A 21,621-nucleotide genomic window follows, 5' to 3' on the forward strand; every position below is an offset into this window, starting at 1 on the left:
CAGTTAGAAACAAAAGGCATGACTTAGAATTGCAAGCAAAGCACAAAACTTGGAAAAAACATGGATATGGAGGATGAAAAGAATAAATTATTTTCAAAAGGATTTACGCTGGGTGGTTTGAGCAGCTTGATTGTGTAGGAATTTATGCAGATGAGGTCGTTGTGGAATACACAACGTGGATCAAGTGCTGGGGAGTGGGGAGGGGTTAGGTTACAAGGAACAGATTGATTGACATAAGGGAAGGAGGAGAAATTAGATTATAGTATGGAAGAGAAGATAAAGAGTAAATAAAAATAAAGAAAACAATATAAAATAAAAATAAGATAGAAAAAAAAACATATAAAAATAATAAAAAATTAAATAAAAATAAAATACCAATTCAATGTTTACACTCGTTGTTGGGGTTTGTAGAGGCAGTCCAGATATGTGAGAGGCTAAGCTGTCTTACCCTGCACTGAGATAAATGTTATATCTCTAGCCGCTGCTTTGTAAATTTTCCGGCGGAGCTCCGGGGATTTTCGGCGGTGACGTCACCTGCCGGCTTTTCTGTGGTAGCGGCGCTTGCTGGGCACCTTGACAAAGCACCTTAGCGCGTGAAACGCGTTGGATTAGATGCAGAAGCGTCCAGATGGAGAAACAAGCAAGCCCAGCAAGCGCCGCTACAAGAGAAAAGCCGGCACGTGACGTCACCACGAAAATCCCCGGAGCTCCGCCTGAAAATTTACAAAGCAGCGGCTAGAGATATAGGGGGAAATTTGTAAAAAATAGGTGTATTTGTATCCAGAAATACACTTATTTTTGACATTTACTATCCCGAAAATACGGCAATTCGTATTCGTCGTGATGTGCTATCAATACAAATTGCCGTATTTTCGGGATAGTAAATGTAAAAAATAAGTGTATTTCTGGATACAAATACACCTATTTTTTTTTACAAATTTCCTTTAGTAAATTTCCCCCATAACATCTATCTCTGTGCAGGATAAGACAGTTTAGCCTCTACAAACTCCAACAAGGAGTGTAAACATTGAATTGGTATTTTAATTTTATATTTATTTAATATATATATATATATTTTTTTTTTTTTCTATCTTATTTTTATTTTTTTATTGTTTTCTTTATTTTTATTTACTCTTTATCTTCTCTTCCACACTATAATCTAATTTCTCCTCCTTCCCTTATGTCAATCAATCTGTTCCTTGGAAAAACCATGCTGCACTGCAGTTGGGGCAGATGTAACAAGTGCAGAGAGAGAGCTATGCTGGGTACACGCCTACAGATTTATCTGTCCAATCTATCTGATGGGAACAAAAGTCTAGCAATGTATGGGAGCATATGAGACTCAACATTCAGATAAACTGATTAAAGTCAAATTGATTTATCAATTTAAAACCGAACAATCATGTTTATCCATTTCCCAGTGTTTGGGAGCAATTGACTGTCATTTTCTCCCATACATTTCCAGATTTTTGTTCTCACTAAATAGATTGGAAAGATAAATCTATAGGTGTGGGTACTTGTTTAGTTGGCACCCGCTACTTCTGGGTTCGGCGCTTGGAAAACTATCTAAAACAAAGTCCATGCCAACGTGAATTGGTTCATACCCCCACTATCCACGTTGGCATGGAGTTTATCTTAGCACGGCAGGCGTAGCGAGCCACCAAGCCCATAGCGTGGGGACACAGATGCTACTGCGACTGAGACGCTGCTGCCGTGAAACTAAACAAGTACCTAGGTGTGTACCCAGCTTTAGATTTGGGTGGGGTGAGTTCAAACTGAAATCTAAACTGCTCTAAATTAAATTAAATTAAATTATGGTGTTTTGTAATTGCATTGATGTGGGAGCACCTATGAGTGACAGAGCAACAGGAAAGATCCGCTCGTCTTACACTGCAATTTAGTTCTAATACACCCCACCCACAACTCTCTCTGCACATGTTACATCTGCCCCACCTGCAGTGCAACATGAGTTTGCAGGGCCGCCTATAGGAGGGTGCTGTGGGTACAGCTGTCTCGGGCCCCGGCTTCTGGAAGGGCGTGGGCAGCTAAGTTTTCCCACTACAACAACCCCCCCCCACCCCCTCCGACTGCCTCCGCTGTGCTCTGCACGGTGCACTGAACAAAGCACAGGCTTCTTCAATATAAAATAGCATAGAAGGAACCTCATCTCTCATCATACTCACCATTCCCCTCCACAGGGTCAGATTAACAATGGGGTGGAATGAGCTGCAGCTCCAGGCCCCCACATAAAAATAGGCCCATCCCCATGACAGTATGATGATAATAAGCTGACTAGCTGTCTACGTGTTCGATCATAAATTGTACATATTAAAATTATATTTAAGGTTTTCTCATAAAAATTCAGCATTTTTTTTTTTTTTTTTTTTTTTTTAGGAGACATTGGGTCTGAGAGGGTAGGGGGTGTACACACCCACATGACACTGGCCACACCCACATAGCACTGACCACACCTACGCAACACTGGCCATAGCCCCTCCCCTTCTCTAAATAGGCCCACAAAACATTTTCAGCCCCAGGTTCATGTGGCCCTTCAAAAAAATGACCACAAAAAGTGTGTTACCCCAGGTTGTACGCTCCCACATTTTGACCTACATTTTTTACAATTCCCAAAAAAACGGTATTCTTGCGATAACTTTTGCTGTCAAATACAGAAAAAACTGTTGGAAAAAAATGGGGAATCTGCCTGTACCTCCTAAAAAGCCAAACTAATATAGAGAAACAAGTCTATTCGTGATCCCAATAAAAAGGTTTGTGGTAATGTGAAAACAGTATTTAGCACCTACTTGAATTTTCCCCTATAAAGGCAAAGATTACATCAAGAAGACCCAGTAGTCTGATTTGCTACTTATTAGCCCCGGAGAACTGAGACCACCTGTATTCTTGTTTCAGACTCCAAGCCTATAGACGTAGTGAATACCATGAGGCATATTTATAGTAGGACAACCGAAGTGACTACAGCAGCTACCACGGAACCAGATCCTGCCAACACCAGAAGTATAAATGATGGACGAGAAGCTGCTGAGAGGATACCTGTCATGTTATCTGCAATATTTATCTCACTGCTGCTCATTATAAGGTACAGTAGAGTAAAGATGTTCTTGTCACAGTAGCAAACATGGTTCAACTCTAATGGGGCCTACACACGGGGAGATGTGCTGAGCGATGATAGATTACTCAGAACACCCAGCTGTATTGCTCAGCACACAGCGATGTGTGCTGAGCCAGGCGATGTGCGGGGCTGCACATCACTATCGCTATGGCCTGGAGCGATGTAGGGGTATTTTATAAGCCAGTGGTAGTGTGCGGTCAGGAATCGGGCCCCTCTGTGTCTGGCCGCTAGCTGTGTGCTGTCTCCGGTAGCGGAGGAGTAGTGTGCGGTCAGGAATCGGGCCCCTCTGTGTCTGGCCGCTAGCTGTGTACTGTCTCCGGTAGTGGAGGAGTAGTGTGCGGTCAGGAATCGGGTCCCTCTGCGTCTGGCTGCTGGCTGTGTACTGTCACCGGTAGCGGAGGAGTAGTGTGCGGTCAGGAATCGGGTCCCTCTGTGTATGGCCGCTGGCTGTGTACTGTCTCCGGTAGTGGAGGAGTAGTGTGCGGTCAGGAATCGGGCCCCTCTGTGTCTGGCCGCTGGCTGTGTACTGTCTCCGGTAGTGGAGGAGTAGTGTGCGGTCAGGAATCGGGTCCCTCTGTGTCTGGCCGCTGGCTGTGGGCTGTCTCCGGTAGTGTGCGGTCAGGAATCGGGTCCCTCTGTGTCTGCCCGCTGGATGTGTACTGTCTCCGGTAGTGGAGGTGTAGTGTGCGGTCAGGAATCAGGTCCCTCTGTGTCTGGCCGCTGGCTGTGTACTGTCTCCGGTAGTGGAGGAGTAGTGTACGGTCAGGAATCGGGTCCCTCTGTGTCTGGCTGCAGGCTGTGTACTGTCTCCGGTAGTGGAGGAGTAATGTGCGGTCAGGAATCGGGCCCCTCTGTGTCTGGCCGCTGGCTGTGTACTGTCTCCGGTAGCGGAGGAGTAGTGTGCGGTCAGGAATTGGGCCCCTTTGTGTCTGGCCGCTGGCTGTGTACTGTCTCCGGTAGCGGAGGAGTAGTGTGCAGTCAGGAATCGGGTCCCTCTGTGTCTGGCCGCTGGCTGTGTACTGTCTCCGGTAGCGGAGGAGTAGTGTGCGGTCAGGAATCGGGTCCCCCTGTGTCTGGCCGCTAGCTGTGTACTGTCTTCGGTAGTGGTGGAGTAGTGTGCGGTCAGGAATTGGGCCCCTTTGTGTCTGGCCGCTGGCTGTGTACTGTCTCTGGTAGCGGAGGAGTAGTGTGCGGTCAGGAATCGGGTCCCCCTGTGTCTGGTGGCTGGCTGTGTACTGTCTCTGGTAGCAGAGGAGTAGTGTGCGGTCAGGAATCGGGTCCCTCTGTGTCTGGCCGCTGGCTGTGTGCTGTCTCCGGTAGCGGAGGAGTAGTGTGAGATCAGGAATCGGGCCCCTCTGTGTCTGGCCACTGGCTGTGTGCTGTCTCCGGTAGCGGAGGAGTAGTGTGCGGTCAGGAATCGGGTCCCTCTGTGTATGGCTGCTGGCTGTGTACTGTCTCCAGTAGCGGAGGAGTAGTGTGTGGTCAGTATTTGGGTCCCTCTGTGTCTGGCCGCTGGCTGTGTACTGTCTCCGGTAGCGGAGGAATAATGTATGGTCAGGAATCGTGTCCACCTGTGTCTGGCCGCTGGCTGTGTACTGTCCCCGGTAGTGGTGGAGTAGTGTGAGATCAGGAATCGGGCCCCTCTGTGTCTGGCCGCTGGCTGTGTGCTGTCTCCGGTAGCGGAGGAGTAGTGTGCGGTCAGGAATCGGGTCCCTCTGTGTCTGGCCGCTGGCTGTGTGCTGTCTCCGGTAGCGGAGGAGTAGTGTGAGATCAGGAATCGGGTCCCTCTGTGTATGGCTGCTGGCTGTGTACTGTCTCCAGTAGCGGAGGAGTAGTGTGCGGTCAGGAATCAGGTCCCTCTGTGTCTAGCCGCTGGCTGTGTACTGTCTCCGGTAGCGGAGGAGTAGTGTGTGGTCAGTATTTGGGTCCCTCTGTGTCTGGCCGCTGGCTGTGTACTGTCTCTGGTAGCGGAGGAATAATGTATGGTCAGGAATCGCGTCCACCTGTGTCTGGCCGCTGGCTGTGTACTGTCCCCGGTAGTGGAGGAGTAGTGTGCGGTCAGGAATCGGGTCCCTCTGTGTCTGGCCGCTGGCTGTGTACTGTCTCTGGTAGCGGAGGAGTAGTGTGTGGTCAGGAATCGGGCCCCTCTGTGTCTGGCCGCTGGCTGTGTACTGTCTCCGGTAGCGGAGGAGTAGTGTGCGGTCAGGAATCGGGTCCCTCTGTGTCTGGCCGCTGGCTGTGTACTGTCTCCAGTAGCGGAGGAGTAGTGTGTGGTCAGTATTTGGGTCCCTCTGTGTCTGGCCGCTGGCTGTGTACTGTCTCTGGTAGCGGAGGAATAATGTATGGTCAGGAATCGCGTCCACCTGTGTCTGGCCGCTGGCTGTGTACTGTCCCCGGTAGTGGAGGAGTAGTGTGCGGTCAGGAATCGGGTCCCTCTGTGTCTGGCCGCTGGCTGTGTACTGTCTCTGGTAGCGGAGGAGTAGTGTGTGGTCAGGAATCGGGCCCCTCTGTGTCTGGCCGCTGGCTGTGTACTGTCTCCGGTAGCGGAGGAGTAGTGTGCGGTCAGGAATCGGGCCCCTCTGTGTCTGGCCGCTGGCTGTGTACTGTCCCCGGTAGTGGTGGAGTAGTGTGCGGTCAGGAATTGGGTCCCTCTGTGTCTGGCCGCTGGCTGTGTACTGTCCCCGGTAGTGGTGGAGTAGTGTGCGGTCAGGAATTGGGTCCCTCTGTGTCTGGCCGCTGGCTGTGTACTGTCTCCAGTAGCGGAGGAGTGGTGTGCGATCAGGAATTGGGTCCCTCTGTGTCTTACCGCTGTGTGCTGTCTCCGAGATTCCCGCTAATGTCAGCGTGGGGCAGATGACCGCTGATGTTTGAGGACAACGCCGGTAGCTCCCGTTGAATTGCTGGTCAGGCAAAAGCACAAGGAGACGCTGTTGATGCTGCAGACAGAACCGTAAGTGACACAATTTGGTTCGTCTCCAGGGCAATTGGAGACTTCTTCTGCCATCGGGAGCCTTCTTACTCTTCTTCCACCAATTAACAATATTATTTTCAAGTACCCCCAACTGGTCTACAGCAGACCCCCAGGGGTGCATCACAGACAGTGTAATGGTTAGCACAGCACTGAGGTCATGGGTTCGATTCCCACCATAGCCCAAACTTTGCGGAGTTTGTATATTCTCCCCGTACTTGCGTGTGTTTCCCCCGGGTACTCCGGTTTCCTCCCACAATCCAAAAATATACTGGTAGGCTAATTGGCTCCTAACAAAATGAACCCTAGAATATCTGCGTGTGCGTGTACATGTGGTAGGGAATATATTGTAAGCTCCACTGGAGCAGGGACTGATGTGAATGTTCAAATATTCTCTGTAAAGCGCTGCGGAATATGTATGTGCTATATAAGAAACTGTTAATAAATAATAAAATAAATACAAGTAACTCAGGTTGGGAACCGCTTCCCAAGAGCCTGCTACCCTACAACACATATTCAACCATCTCACCTCTCCCTTCCCATGTCTTCACTTTTTCCCTGCAGCGTATTCTGTCTTAGACGAAAAAAATGCAGAACCATTTGTTGGAAACTTCAAAAAGCCGCACAATTGGGAGGTAAGACAGGTCTTCCGGTTTGTATTATTTTTGCTTTTTCTCAATAGTAAATGCTGCATTAAGAGTTACTATTATAGAACAGGCAATACCAAACTATGGCCAGTTGTTGTGAAACTACAAGTCCCATCATGCCTTGCCACAGTTTTGCTATAAGGGAGAGCTAAAACTATGGCAAGGCATGCTGGGATGTGTAGTTTCACAACAGCTGGAATAGCCACAGTTCGGACATGCCTGGTAAAAAGTTTAATAGTATCTTTCCCGTATAATAATAATAATAATAATGGTCCCAACTAGAATGTGAATTATTTAGAGAGTGGACACTTATCTAAAGTATATATTTATATAACATTTTATGTACTTAATATCTGAATTTATACTATAATAGGCTTACAAGTAGGTAGGCTTTACATATTATATGCAGTAAAACCGTCCCTTGAAGCTGGTGCTAGTTAAAAGAAATCCAGGGGACCCCTATTTGGATTGTCCTGTGTTTTGTTTGTTTTTTAAACCAGGACCGGCTCTATGAGCCTGGGGCTGGTTATGCGCAGGAGGGGGGACCCCACGCGGTTAAAAAAAAATATGTTTTACTTTAACACATTTTTTTTGGACAGAACCATGCACAGATCTCAATGATTTTTTCGATTTCTGGTAACGTTTACCAAAAACCGCACCCTATTAAATTTGCGAGTTGTCTACTTTAAAATGGGAAAACTTCTGGTTGCGAATTGAAGTGTGTGAAAAAAAATCGACAGGTCTAAATGTGCGATTTTCGCGCAAAAAGTGCAATATTAACGCAATTTGCATCCTATTAAATGTGCGATTTTCGGAAAATGTGCAAAAGTCTAAAAATCGCACTGTATTAAATCACGCCCTTTATCTCTCTCTCTCATGTTACAGTGTTTGACTAATACTGTATCAACCTGTATGTGAATGTTATGCATACTGGGCCGGCGCCACCACTAGGCAGCTTTAGGCATTTGCCTAGGGCGCCAGCCACTGGAGGGTGGTAGTTGGGAGTAGGGCCCCCCGGATAGAGGTGATCGGCGCACCCCCCTCCCCTGGCCCCCGGAGCAGTATGGCGGCCGTTTCCCCCCCCCCCCCCCGAGCAGCACGGTAGCAGTATTCCCCACCGGAGCAACGCAGCAGGCACATTTAGCATCCTCCACCCCCACCCCCTATGAAGTAGCCCCCCCGCCCCTCTGCCCCGGGCGCTCCGGTGCCTGTATGTAGTAAATTGTTTATTTGCATACACTCTAATGGTCAGTGGCGTATGGTGGTAGCTTGGAGATTCTGTGTAAGTGCGGGCGCCGGGGGGCTGTTGTAATGCCCCCCTCCATCCCCCGCAGCTCCCCTCCTGGCTTCATTCTGATGCTATGGAGATGGACCTTCATAGAATGTCTGCGCTGCTTTATTATCGGCAGGGGGTGGAGGCGCTTAAATTATAGTTACGCCACTGCTAATGGTGCCCATACATTTGTGTGATCAGAAGCAACATCGCAATGTGATATCCCATCACAATCCGATCGCATCTTATGCTGCCCAAGTGCTTTTTTTCCAGCACCTGATGTCACATGCCAACTGCGATGCCACATCGAGTGCTGGAAGAGGGATGGCGGTGGGTGTCAGTGTAGCAGAGCTGGCGAGCAGCAGTAGTCAGCGGCAGGCATCAAAACACGTGGGTGGCCCTCTAATTGGCTGAAAGATCTCTTAGCCAATCAGTGGCCTCACATTTAGATGGCCGCTGATTGGCTGAGAGAGCTCAGAGGGCCACCCAGTCTTTTTAAATGTTTATTTTTATTTTTTTTATTATGTTGCCCGCCACTGACTATCGCCGCACCCCAGCCCTCCTGGCGCCCGCTCCAATACAAAGCTGCCTGCCGCCAGCGCTGTTGCTATCCGTTCCGCTACACCGCTGCCCACCACCAGCACTCCTGATGTCCGCTGATCAAATTGCAAGCGATCAGCATTTGGTTAAAAACCACATGTGATCACTCATGCAATTAGATTAATATTAAGTGCAGCACATAAGACCCTCAGACACGAGATTCGACCGGCGTACCCACACATCGCGTCGCACGGTACATAAAATGTGCGCACAATCATTCGATTTATCACACAGATGTGGTCGGAATCGAATGATTGTATACAATATCTCATAAGTGTATGGGCTACATTACTTTTCACATACAGTAGTGCGTACAGTCTTTCTAGATACACTATCCAAATGAATTTAAACATATATTATAACTGAGTTGCTTATTAAAAGGTATATGAGTTATTAATTATACATGTTTATAAATGAGAATGATAGTACATTTGATTGAGGAATATGAAAGGTTAATGAAACGAGGTAAATGGAGGGGGGGAGTGAAACCTCCCTTTCACAGATAAATGAAAAAACTTTTCCCCTTTATACATTCGGTAGGCAGAGAGGCGCCATATGACTTTCGCCAGGTGACACAAACCCTAGTTAAAGCCTTCTCCAGTCAATGCTTAGCCTGTATAACGCTGCTCTCAGCTGGCGTTATTAGCACTAGGCTCATCTCTGGTATTTTTTTCTTCGCTGGTATTGGATTTGTACTAAGGACACAGTAACAGATATTTCTGTATCTTGCAGATCCTGGAGTGGAAAATCAGAATAATGCAGATATGGACGTACAGTATCAGCTGATAAACAAGACATTGTTATTGGACATATAGAGGATACGTTGTGAGCATTGTACTTCTGATTAGAAATGGAAGGCAACACAAAATATTACTGACGTTTGTTTACTGACTGACAATGATCCATTGTTCTCCCTGCAATGATATTTTAATTAGTAAAAAAAGTTTTTATCTTTCTATTTGTCTACTGGAAATGTTTTACACAGGACTTACTAATATTCTTATTAAGATTTTCCTTTTCCCATTAGAGGTGCTACACAGGCTGCCTGCTGAGTACAGAGTCCAGTAACTTTCTCCGTGTCTCTGTACAGGAAATATACGGATGACCGGTGGGATTCCCTCGATCGGGATGCTGGCATCGGTATTCTGACTGCCGCCATTCTGATAGACAGAATCCAACAGGAGTCAGGTGAGTAAGCTTGCCTTCACCCTGCCCCCCCTTAACCCTCCCTCCCTGCAACCTACCCCTAACTCTCCCAGCCTAAACCTAACCACCATAACTAGTGCCTGACCCTTATACCCCAATGCCAAAACCTACCCCCTTCACAGGCTAACCCTAAATCTCTCCTCCCACAGGCTAACCCTACATCCCCACTAGTGCCTAACCCTTATACCCCACTGCCAACCCCCCTCCTAACTCTCCCCTCCCACAGCATAACCCTCTCCTCCTATTGCCTAACCCATTTACCCCACTGCCAACCCCCCTCCACAGCCTAACCCTAACTTTCCCCTCCCACAGCTTAACCCTAACCATCCATGGTAGTACCTAACCCTTATACCTCACTGCCAAACCCCCCTCCACAGCCTAACCCTAACTCTCCCCTACCACAGCCTAACCCTCTCCTCCTACCGCCTAACCCTTATACCCCACTTCCAACCTCCTCCACAGACTAACCCTAACCATCCCTGGTAGTACCTAACCCTTATACCTCACTGCAAACCCCCCTCCACAGCCTAACCCTAACTCTCCCCTCCCACAGCCTAACCCTAACCATCCCTGGTAGTACCTAACCCTTATACCTCACTGCCAAACCCCCTCCACAGCCTAACCCTAATGCTCCCCTCCCACAGACTAACCCTAACTCTCCCCCCCCCCCCCACAGCCTAACCCTCTCCTCCTATTGCCTAACCCTTATACCCCACTGCCAAACCCCTTTCCACAACCTAACCCTAACTCTCCCCTCCCACAGCCTAACCCTAACCTCTCCCTGCAGCCTATCCCTAACCTCCCCTCCTGCAGCCTAACCCTAACTCTCCCCTCCCACAGCCTAACCCTAACCCTCTCCTCCTACCGCCTAACCCTTATACCCCACTTCCAACCCCCCTCCACAGCCTAACCCTAACTCTCCCCCTCCACAGCCTAACCATCCCAGCTAGTACCTAACCCTTCTACCCCCCTCTATAGCTTAACCCAGGGGTGGGCAATAAGCGGCCCTCCAGCTGTTTATGAACTACAAATCCCAGCATGCCTTTCCCCTCCCACAGCCTAACCCTTATACCCCAATGCCTAATCTTACCCCCTCCCCCACCACCACCACCACAGCCTAACTCTAACCTTTCCTCTCCACAACCTCCCCCCGTAGTGCCTAAACCTCTGGTATATGGTAAATGCAGCTCTTTAAAGCCGCCGTGCCTTTGATGGTTTCGCCCATTGAATTTAAAGGGGAAATTATATTAAATACAAACCCAGGTATTTTTTTTTATTTATTGGTATTGCCTCTTTAAATCCAGTGGAAAACTCAATGGCATTGAGGTGCACCATAATTTACCCCTTCTGAGGGGCCCGGGTACTTAGGGCCAGATGCACTAAGCTTCAAAGGGATAAATGTACAGTGATAAACAACCAGCCAATCAGCTCATGCCTGACATTTTTCAAACACAGCCTGTGACATGTCAGACAGGAGCTGATTGGCTGGCTGTTTATCACTCTCCATTTTAACACTTTTGAAGCATCTGGCCCTAAGTGTCCACTCCCCCAACCCCCCTACTCTCCTCTTGATGGCAGTGGTGTCTTCCCACTAAACCATTCTTGTCCGGTATTTCCCATACTGTAGACCTGTGAGCTGATATGTTTTCATGTTCCCAGCATCCCAAATGTAAGTACACGGGAAGCGGTAGCTTTAAGTGGGGAGGTTGGGTTTAGGCACAAGGGGGGATTTGGTGTTAGACTGTGGGGAGGGAGGTTTAGGCATTTAGAAGTAGGTTTAGGTTGTGGGGTACAGGGCATATGGTTAGGCACTAACGGGGAGGGTTTAGGGTTGAGCCACATTGAGGAAGGGGGCAAGGGGAATGTGAGAGTTATCTGTACCCTATTTGTGTTGTGATTCCCTCCATGGGGATACCAACGTCTGTATTCTGACATCCAGCATCCTCACTGCCGTTCCTCCGAATGTATCCTGTTTACACATTCTGGTATCATAATTGTTCTCTACACTGCCCAACGTCATATTTCCTGTGAATGGCAAACTCAAAATTCAGAAGGGCAGCTCTAACTTACATCTCCGATCTTGTCTCATTGGTTGCACTCTGATGAAGCTTCCATACAGAAGTGAAACGCGTCAGCATGGGAGAATCTACTTGCTATAGCTGCTATTTAATATCTCTGTTGTCTTCCAGGAATTTGCACATTTAGCTCACACATTAGGCAGACGGGCTTGGCCATACTGTATCCGAGCTGGCGAAATGAGTGACCTGACAGTAGATTTGGATTTCAGAGGAGCGGTAATAGGACTGTGTTACCATTCACTCTAGAATCTCACCATAGGAGTACCTGATGAACGTCAGACATATATTATCAGTAATTGACAGAGACGGGGATCATCTGCAGTGTCTGCAGCTGCTGTTATTTATCATTATTGACTTTGTATTTAATCTACTTTATGTGTCATATTTGTTCCTGAATTTAGGGGGTTTATCTACATGATTGGACTAGAGCACAGATTCTCAAACTCGGTCCTCAGGACCTCACAGTTCACGTTTTTCAGGTCACCCGGCAGGTGCCCTCATTAGTCACTGACACACTTTAAAAGATCCACAGGTGGAGCTAATTATTTCACCTGTGATTCTGTGAGGAGACCTGCAAAAATGCACAGTGTGGGCTCCAGAGGACCGAGTTTGAGAACCTGTGGCGTAGAGGTTAGACAACTGATAGCACTTACCAGTGTTCACGTAGTCTCTCCATCATACACATACAATGCTATAGACAATACAGACAAGAAAAGTCCTGTGATTAAATAAATATTGTGAACCAAAGATGCAGGTATAATGGATGGTTATATTAAAGTCTACCTTTTTTATTATCACAAATGGAAAAAAAAATCTTTGTGTATTAAAAACATGTATTTATATACAGTATATGTCTATTGTCCGTGAGTCTCCAAAACACTGCCATCTGCTGGCAGAGAGTGAATCTACACCTCTTTCTCACACATGCACAAACATAGAAGGTAGCAGACTAGCTTTCAAAGAGCTTACTATTATGTACATAGGCAAACGCAGGGGGGTTTCTGGTTGCCCAGAAACCTCCTTCTCTTGGCAAGTGTCCTAAATTATGACAATAGCACTGGTATATAATATGGTCAATAGAGCTGCCACCACATCATGCAGTGTAAGGGACAGAGCGGAGCTGCTGCACAGGCCCAGTGTACCAGCTTCTTCTACCACCTTTACTGTATTTGAGGATCTGAGCCCTCAAACATCATACTGGACCAGAGAGCAGCTACCAGGAGGAAGAGACATGAGCCTTACCATGAAGTGGGAGATTGAGAGCTTAAGGTGTGTACACATGGAGCAATAACAGCCTATATTATAGACAATCTGTACTGTTACATATTAATACTGTATTCCATATACACAGTATATTGTGTAAAAATACCAATTTTTAGGGATGCTACCGCTCCCCCAGACTCCCGTACTTATCGCAATGTGCTGCAGAGTGGGAGATTTTAGATTACATTTGGAAACCCATCCAAAAAATCATGCGTTTGCCACTGATGTATCATATATGTATCCTAAATCAAAGAAAAGTACTGTGATTTGGGTGTGGCATAGGGTACCGACAGTCGGGATCCCGACCGCCCGGACTCAGACAGCATGGTGAGCGCAACAAAGCCCCTTGCGGGCAGGGTGGCTCGCTATGCTCGTTGCCTATTCTAGTTTCCCTCTATGGGGGTCATGGACCCCCACGAGGGAGAATAGCGGGTGTCCGTCGGGCACCTGTCTGTTGGAGTTTTGACAGTCGGGATCCCAACGTCGGGTAAATGACTGTCAGGATCCCGACTGTCGGGATCGCTGTGATTTGTGTGGTAGACCAGGGGTAGCCAACTCCAGTCGTCGAGAGGTACCAACAGTTCATGTTTTCCAGATCTCCTCACAGGTGCACAGGTGCACTCATAACTCGCTGACATTTTATAAAAGATCCACAGCTGGATGTAATTACTTCACTTGGAGAAGACCTGGAAAACATGCACTGCGTGGGCTCCTGAGAACTGACTTTGAGAACCTGTGTTCTTGAAGGTGCTAAATAAATAAGAAGTAGAATCTGATGGGATGTTGCTACGGGCAACCAATCAGATTCTACTTCTTATATATGTTGCACCTTCTAGAACACAGGTTCTCAAAGTCGGTCCTTAGGACCCCACACAGTGCATGTTTTCCAGGTCTCCTCACAGAATCCAATGAAATTATTAGTTTCACCTGTTGATATTTTAAAATGTATCAGTCAGTAATGAGTGCACCTGTCGGGTGACCTGGAAAACGTGATCTGTGTTAGGTCCTGAGGACCGAGTTTGAGAACCATGCTTCTAGAAGATAATAGACATAATTTAATTGGTTGCTATGGGCAACATTCCATCTTCACTAGAACTCCCATCTTAGTAAATGACCTCCTTAATGCTCCTCTGGGTAGACTTCTTCTGGACTATAAATTCTGAAAAATAAATAAATAAAACAACCTATGTTGTGTATACTGGAATGCAGTCAATATACCAACAACCACTGGCAGACAGTCAAAATGCCGACATTTAAAATGTTGGCATGTCAAATAGTCAACATGTTTTTTTTTTTTATTATTTTACTCCCATTTTTATGCCCACTTGGATTGTGAATTAAGAACAAGTGCCAAGAACGCCTAGGCGATATTGTTCACATAAAAAGGTCTTTCTGAGCGATATAGTAGACAATATTGCCCAGTGGGTACTCTCCCTGTCCCTAACGACAGGGCCGGATTGCCCACTAGGCTCGGTCTATGGGTGGCACCTGATGGTGGGCGGCAAAGCATCCCCCTCACTGGCCAAGGTTCACCGGAAGGGGGGGGGGGGGTTGCATATCATGGAAGAGAGGGAAGGGCAGGAGCCGGGCCTGTCTCCCCCTCTCAGCCTTCTACTCACCCAGACCTCTGCTGCTCAGCTCCCCGTCCATATGGGTGGGTGGGGAGGGGGGCAGCGGCGGCACACGGGTGAGGGCAGTGTCGCGGTGCTCTCGGAGCTGGCATCGGAAAGTGTGTATGGGGCTGTTAGATTATAATAGTGTTTTTGCATTTTTCTTAAATGTTGCTTGTAAAATACTGGAGAAAAACATCATATGTGACATTACAATACAATGCAATCAGTAAGGCCGGCATATACACACGTCCTTCAAGATAATTTGTGTTAGAGAATTATTAAATTGTGTTTTGGAAAGCTGAAATATGCACACATAACATATCACAGATGGTAAGCCTCTACTGTCCAATGAGTGCGCAAATGACTGTTTAGAAGCGATGAGAACATGGGTGTATGCAGTAAATACCTCTGAGTCCCAACGGTCCTGCATTCAGAAGGACAGTCCCAGTTTCCTATGACAGTCCTGCTGTCCCAACCATGAGCAGCAGTGTTGGGGGGGAAGGGGCAGTTGTGGGGAGCACACATCGATGCTGCGTATAAATGCTGAGGATTGATAATACAGGGCGGGCCAACATCTTGGAGCCAAAATAAACACAATTACCAAGTAAGAAGCTGCACATTTAACACAAACCGCACCACGAAACCACTGCAATGCTAACAACACAAGGGGAACATTCTAAACACAATTACCAAGTAAGAGGATGCACATCTAAAACAAACCACATCAAAGAAACCACTTCAACACTAACAACACAAATGGAAAGTCACAAATACATGCACATTACTACAATTATACAGTATGTAACCACAGTTTAAAAAATACCACAAAACCGTTATACAGTACATTAAGCAAATAACATTATTTTCAATGCATACACCAAAAAAATGACATCCCCCCCCCCCCCCACAAAAAAAAAGGCAAATAAACATGGCCATAACAAATATGCTGTATAATACTGCTTTCACATTGCAGAAATGGGTAATGACACGGTATTCTTAAATGGGACTTTAAAACGGGTCTGAGCCTTGAGACCTTTCACATTGCAGGTGAAAACCATTCTAAAAATCATTTAATACCATTCAAACATTCAACCCGTTTAACCCCCAAGGGACACGTTTCAAGCCATTGAAATAGAGCCATTCACACTGCCAAAAAAACGGCTTTGAACCGTGTAGGACTCTGCTTTTTAACCGTGTTGAAATACCGGTTAACGTTAACCGGTAAATCAACTCTGCACTTTCACATTGCAGCCTTAAACGTTTTAAAATGGAAAAAAAACGGCAATATACCGTTTTAAAAGTGCAATGTGAAAGGGGTATAAGTAAGATGACATTACTATCCATTACACACCATACAAATATAGGTTGCAGTTCAAAATCCTTTATAAAAACAGGTTTTGCAAAAATACATCCAGCAAAGTGTGCGACAATTTACCAGCAGGGCATGTGCTAGGGTGTACAGCACCCCCTGCAAACTATCATTTTGCACCCTTCGTTCCATAACCCATAAAGGGACAGCGCACATTATAACAATGGATGTGGTCTTAAAAGGATGGGATGTGGACACACAATAGTACCCCCCCAGGGCCGGTGCTAGGGTGTCTGGTGCCTCCCTGCAAACTGAAATTTTGCGCCTACCCTTCCATAGCCCATAAAAAAAAGCAAAATCTGCCGCTGTCCTGACCCCCGACACCCGCTGGCGCTACTTCACATTGCTACTTCACAGCACTATGCTACTTTGCCAGCAAACAGGGAAGAGGTTTGCTAAGAAAGCCTTTTTTTGTAGTATAAGCTGTCCCAGTGCCAGTGACACATTGCGTGTCAGATAAACCGGCGCATGCGCAGAACACACAGCCGGGGAGGAGCGCACATCCGTTATGGGAGACAGCGTATCCCCGTCGAGTGGGGATAACGCACTTCCATAACGAAAACATAAGGTATGATACAATCGGGCGAACTGGGGGTCCGCTTCACCACGAAAAAGTGGTGAAGCGAGACTATCAGCATAACGAACGTTAGGGACATGATAATAAATCTACCCGAGAGAGAGAGAGAGAGTCACACAGAGACAGGTATAGACAGAGAGAGAGATAGCAAGACAGGAAGGCAGAGATAGACATAGACAGAGAGAAAGAGAGAGGGGGAGAGAGATTGATAGATATAGACAGACAGACAGACATAAAAACAAACTCACTTAGTCAGTCAGCTCCTCCTCTGTAGGGTTGATTTAAAATCATTGATGGTTTGTGGCCGATGTCGAGTACTTTTGCCATCGATGTGGGAGTACCAGATGGTTTCCCTACATCGATGGCAAAGGAGAAGCAATGTTTCCTTTTTTTTTTTTTTTTCAAGGTGCCGGGACACGGGGCATAATTCTGACCCCCGGAAGTCCCGCCCCCGTGTTCTGATTGGCTCACGGGCCATACAGTGAAATATAATGGATGACCATCGATAGCTAAAACTATCGATGGTTATCCATCAAATAGTTTGCCACTATTGATGGCTGGGTGCAGAATTGCCATCAATGGCAACCATCGATGGCGTCTGCACCGATGGCCATCCCTACTCCTCTGTACTGTCCCGGGCCGTCTCTCTTACCACTGATAAGGCCATAATTCCACACAGTGGGATCACATGGGGGCATCTAGTGGCTCCTAGCAGTACTGCAGAGCCTTCCTCTGCCGATCACTCTGCTCTGCCTCCCCCGACCCTCGTGCAGGACATCATCGGCGCTGGTGAGAGCATCATGTTACCGGCGCCTCTGTCTGTCATGCCATGTGACAGGCAGTGGCAAGGTGCAGAGCAGGAAAAGCGCCTCTACTGGTCGGCGCCTACCTGCTTTGCATCCCTCGCTGAGTGGGTTGCGCCGGCCCTAGTACCCCCCAATTCACATGACGCCATAGAGTAACACAACCTTTTTCCCATTGCACCGCAGGTAGTGACCATGATTCATATTACACACATTGTAGAGCCCCTTATTCACATCACTCCACACAGTGGTACCACTTATACATGTTACGCCACACAGTATTGCCCCTTATACAGATGACCCTGCACAGTAGTAACCCTTATACACAATGCCCACAGCAGTAAAGCATTAGCAAAGATGCTCTGTATGAATGAGCATCTTTGCATGTGACTTAGGGGCCCATTTATCAAGTAACATTTGAGGCTAAATCGGGGTTAACCGCAAATATTATGTATCACTGAAATGTATTAAAGGGGACCGCAGCAGGAATCTCCGATCCCTGCTGCGATCCCCCTCCTGCACCGTGGCCGGCCGCATCCCCCATAGGTTTCTATGGGGGATGCGAAGCTGCCCGATGTATCAACATCGGGCAGCCCGGCATCGCACCCCTGGGCTATCGCCATTCTGTTATGGCGACAGCCCATTGTAGCCTATGGCTACACATCGCACTGCCGAGCAGGGCAGTGCGGTCAGAGAGGTCGGCGGTGGTCAGCGCATAACCGCGCATGCGCAGACCCCCCGTCTTCTGGGTCAGGGCTTCGCAGGGACGGGCTCCTTTCAGAGCCCTGTCCCTGCGTCCCCATAATGATACATCTCGGCGGTATAAGATGATACCGCAATGCGATGCCCGGCGATGTCATCACGCCAGCTTCGCAATATAATGATAAATGTGCCCCTTACCCTGTTAAAATTGTAAGTGGGAGAAACGGAGGAGGTTGTGAAGGTGATAAGGATGTGATCCAAAAGCGGAATGGGGCGTTAGTGAATTCAGAAACAGAGCATAGCCTAGTGAACACAAGATCAAGGCAGTGTCCCTCCTTGTGAGTAGAGGAGTCACACCATTGGGAGAGGCTGAGAGAGGAGTTTAGAGAGAGGAGTTTAGAGGCATGAGGAGAAAGTGGGCTGTCAATAGCGATCATAGGCGTGCGCATGGGGGGTGCCGGGGGTGCACAGGCACCTCCTAATGATTGACACCCCCAGCACGATTTTACAGGGGCTGGCAGCTGACACTGTCTGGAGAAGGAGCAGTGGCAGCAGAGTCTGTGCTGCGGCCGGGAGCGCAGAGATAATGATGTGCAGTGCAGGTCCTTACTGCACTTTTGGCATTGTTAGCCGTGCAGGATGACTCGGAGACAGAGCGGAGAAGGGCTGTGTTACAAAGGAGTCAGTGGGCGGGGTTACACGGGAGCCAGGGGCGGGGCTACACGGAGGTCCCTACTGGCCTGCTCACATTGCTGCTGATGTCATGGAGGGAGAGGAGGGGCAGCTCCACATCCTTCCAGACCAGGGCATGCCCATCAGGAAGATTACCCTCTGTTCCTCAACAGTGAGTAGAGGGAATACTTCTGTGTGTGTGTGTGTGTGTGTGTTTTTTGTGAAATTAGTTATGTAAGGTGGGTTAGCATTAGGTTGGAGGAGGGAGGATTAGATTTAGGCACTAGATGGGACATAGAGTTAGGCTGTGGGGGAGGGGCTTAGGTGGAAAAAAAGGGAAGGTTAGGCGGCAGGGCAAGTTAGTGCATCAATGTGATAGACTGCAGGCCGCATGGTGTGTCAGAGTGAGGGAGAGCGCTAGGGTTATAGAGCACAGGCTGCAGGGTAAGAGAATGTGTCAGTGTCACAGAGCGCATGCCGCAGAGTGGGGGAACACATCAGTGTGATAAAGCGCAGGTCGCAGGGTAGCGGAGTGTGTCAGTGTGATTTAGTGCAGGCCGCAGGGTGAGGAAGCATGTCAGTGTGATAGAGTGCATCAGTGTGTGATAGAGCACAGACCGCAGGGTGAGGTAAGGCGTCAGTGTGACAGAGCGCAGGCTGCTGAGTGAGGGAGCGCGTCAGTGTGAGGGAGCGTCAGTGTGACAGAGCGCAGGCTGCAGGGTGATGGAGTGCATCAGTGTGAGATAGCGCAGGGTGATGGAGCGCGTCAGTGTGAGGGAGCGTCAGTGTGATAGAGCGCAGGCTGCAGGGTGATGGAGTGCATCAGTGTGAGAGAGCGCAGGGTGATGGAGCGCGTCAGTGTGATTTAGTGCAGGCCGCAGGGTGTGGAAGCATGTCAGTGTGATAGAGTGCATCAGTGTATGATAGAGCACAGACCGCAGGGTGAGGGAGCGAGTCAGTGTGATAGAGCGCAGGGTAAGGGAGTGTTCAGAGTAATTTAGTGCAGGCCGCAGGGTGAGGGAATGTGTCATTGTGATAAAGAGCAGGACACGGGGTGAAGGAGATTGCTCCATCTAGAGCTCCCAGATAGCTGATGCTGTTGCTTTGCGCAGTTAAGGTAGGTAATATTTGTCTCCAACACCCTGTCCCATGTCACTAATACTCACACGCCACTGTCACCCATATGCCACTATCACTTACTATCACTGTGTGGCATAATGTGTAATGGGCATTATGGCATGTGCTATACTATGTAATGGGCATTATGGCATGTGCTATACTATGTAATGGGCATTATGGCATGTGCTATACTATGTAATGGGTGTGTGACATGTAATAGGCATTATGGTGTAAATTTTTGGCACACACTGTCCCTATTTTACAAAAATACAGGGTGTGGCATTATGTAGAAGGGCCATTAATATGTGTAGCATTATGTGTGATCTGGGCATTATGGTGTGGCATTATGTGCAATGGGCATTACTGTGCATGGCATTTTGGCGGGCACATTCCCTGTTTCTAGTACACGTGGGGGGGGGGGGTGATTCATTTAAAATGCATGTACATAAATAAATCACCTACAGTATTTAGTTTGCACAGCCCAGTAGGCTGTAATATACATCCCCAGTAGATGTGATGGACAAGCCCAGTAGGTGGTGATGGACACACCCATCTAATGGTGCACCCCCTAAGGAAATGGCCTGCGCACGCCTATGATAGCGATAATGAAGTCACCCAGGATGATGGTGAAGATGTCAGAAGAAGTATGGGAGCCAGGCAGAGAAATCTTCCAGAAATTGATGTTTGGGAAGCCCAGGTGGGCGATAGATAGCTGCGACATGCAGAGAGAAAGGGATGAAAACCCTGATAGAGGGAACTTCAAATGATGTGAATGTGAGTGAAGGAACCAGTGGTAGGACTGTGTATGTGCACAGCTGGGACAGTAATACAGGGCCGGTGCAAGGCTCCGGAGCACCCCAGGCGAGTCGGGGTGTGGGTGCCACGGTGCAGGGGGGTGGGGTACCTGTTGCGCCGTCTGGGGAGTGGGCTGGAGGGTCCATGCTGGCGTCTGACAGGAGCCTGCAGTGGTGTCCTTGCCGCGTGGGTACCTGCGGCGCTGTGTATAAAGCTGGCAGTGGCGGGGGTCCCTGCAGTGAATAAGAAATAACTAGCGCTATGCGGTGACGCGGGAAGCGCTTCTGTTTTGAAAACACTGGCCGTACGCTGAATCTCAGCCAATCAGCGTGCGGCCGGTGTTTTCAAACCCAGCAGCGCTCCCCGCGCCGCCGCATAGCCCGGCGGATAGCTCTAGTTATTTCTTATTCACTGCAGGGACCCCCCACAGCCGCCAGCTTTATACACAGCGCCGCAGGTACCTGCGCGGCATGGACCCCCCTGCCCGCTCCCCAGACGGCGCAGCAGGTACCCCCTTTGCACGCGGGGCGAGGGGCAAACTGCCACCCTCCAGTGGCTGGTGCCCTAGGCAAATGCCTAGACCTGCCTAGTGGTGGTGCCTGCCCTGCAGTAATATACCTAGCCCACCTCCTTTAGGGCCGCATTTATCAACTAATATTTGCGGCTATTGCGCAAATATTAATTAACGCCCTAATGTATCAAAGTGGGACCGCAGCAGGAATCTCTGATCCCTGCTGCGATCACCCCCTGCAGGTTTCTATGGGGGATGCGAAGCTGCCTGATGTATCAACATTCTGATATGGCGA

General features: G+C 48.4%; 1 protein-coding gene across 1 annotated transcript in view; it reads left to right on the top strand.

Annotated features, from left to right (window-relative positions):
* Nucleotides 1-9,574, top strand: part of LOC146042121 (uncharacterized) — a 65,373-nt gene extending 55,799 nt beyond the window's left edge. The window contains exons 6-8 of the mRNA XM_083162041.1: nucleotides 2,911-3,097; nucleotides 6,663-6,733; nucleotides 9,351-9,574. Coding sequence (XP_083018167.1) covers nucleotides 2,911-3,097; nucleotides 6,663-6,733; nucleotides 9,351-9,433 — 341 coding nt within the window. The 3' untranslated portion in view covers nucleotides 9,434-9,574. The remainder of the gene's footprint in view (nucleotides 1-2,910; nucleotides 3,098-6,662; nucleotides 6,734-9,350) is intronic.
* Nucleotides 9,575-21,621: the final 12,047 nt, after the last annotated feature.

Source organism: Crinia signifera, chromosome 19, assembly GCF_055691185.1.
Source record: "Crinia signifera chromosome 19, ASM5569118v1, whole genome shotgun sequence".
Taxonomy (NCBI): domain Eukaryota; kingdom Metazoa; phylum Chordata; class Amphibia; order Anura; family Myobatrachidae; genus Crinia; species Crinia signifera.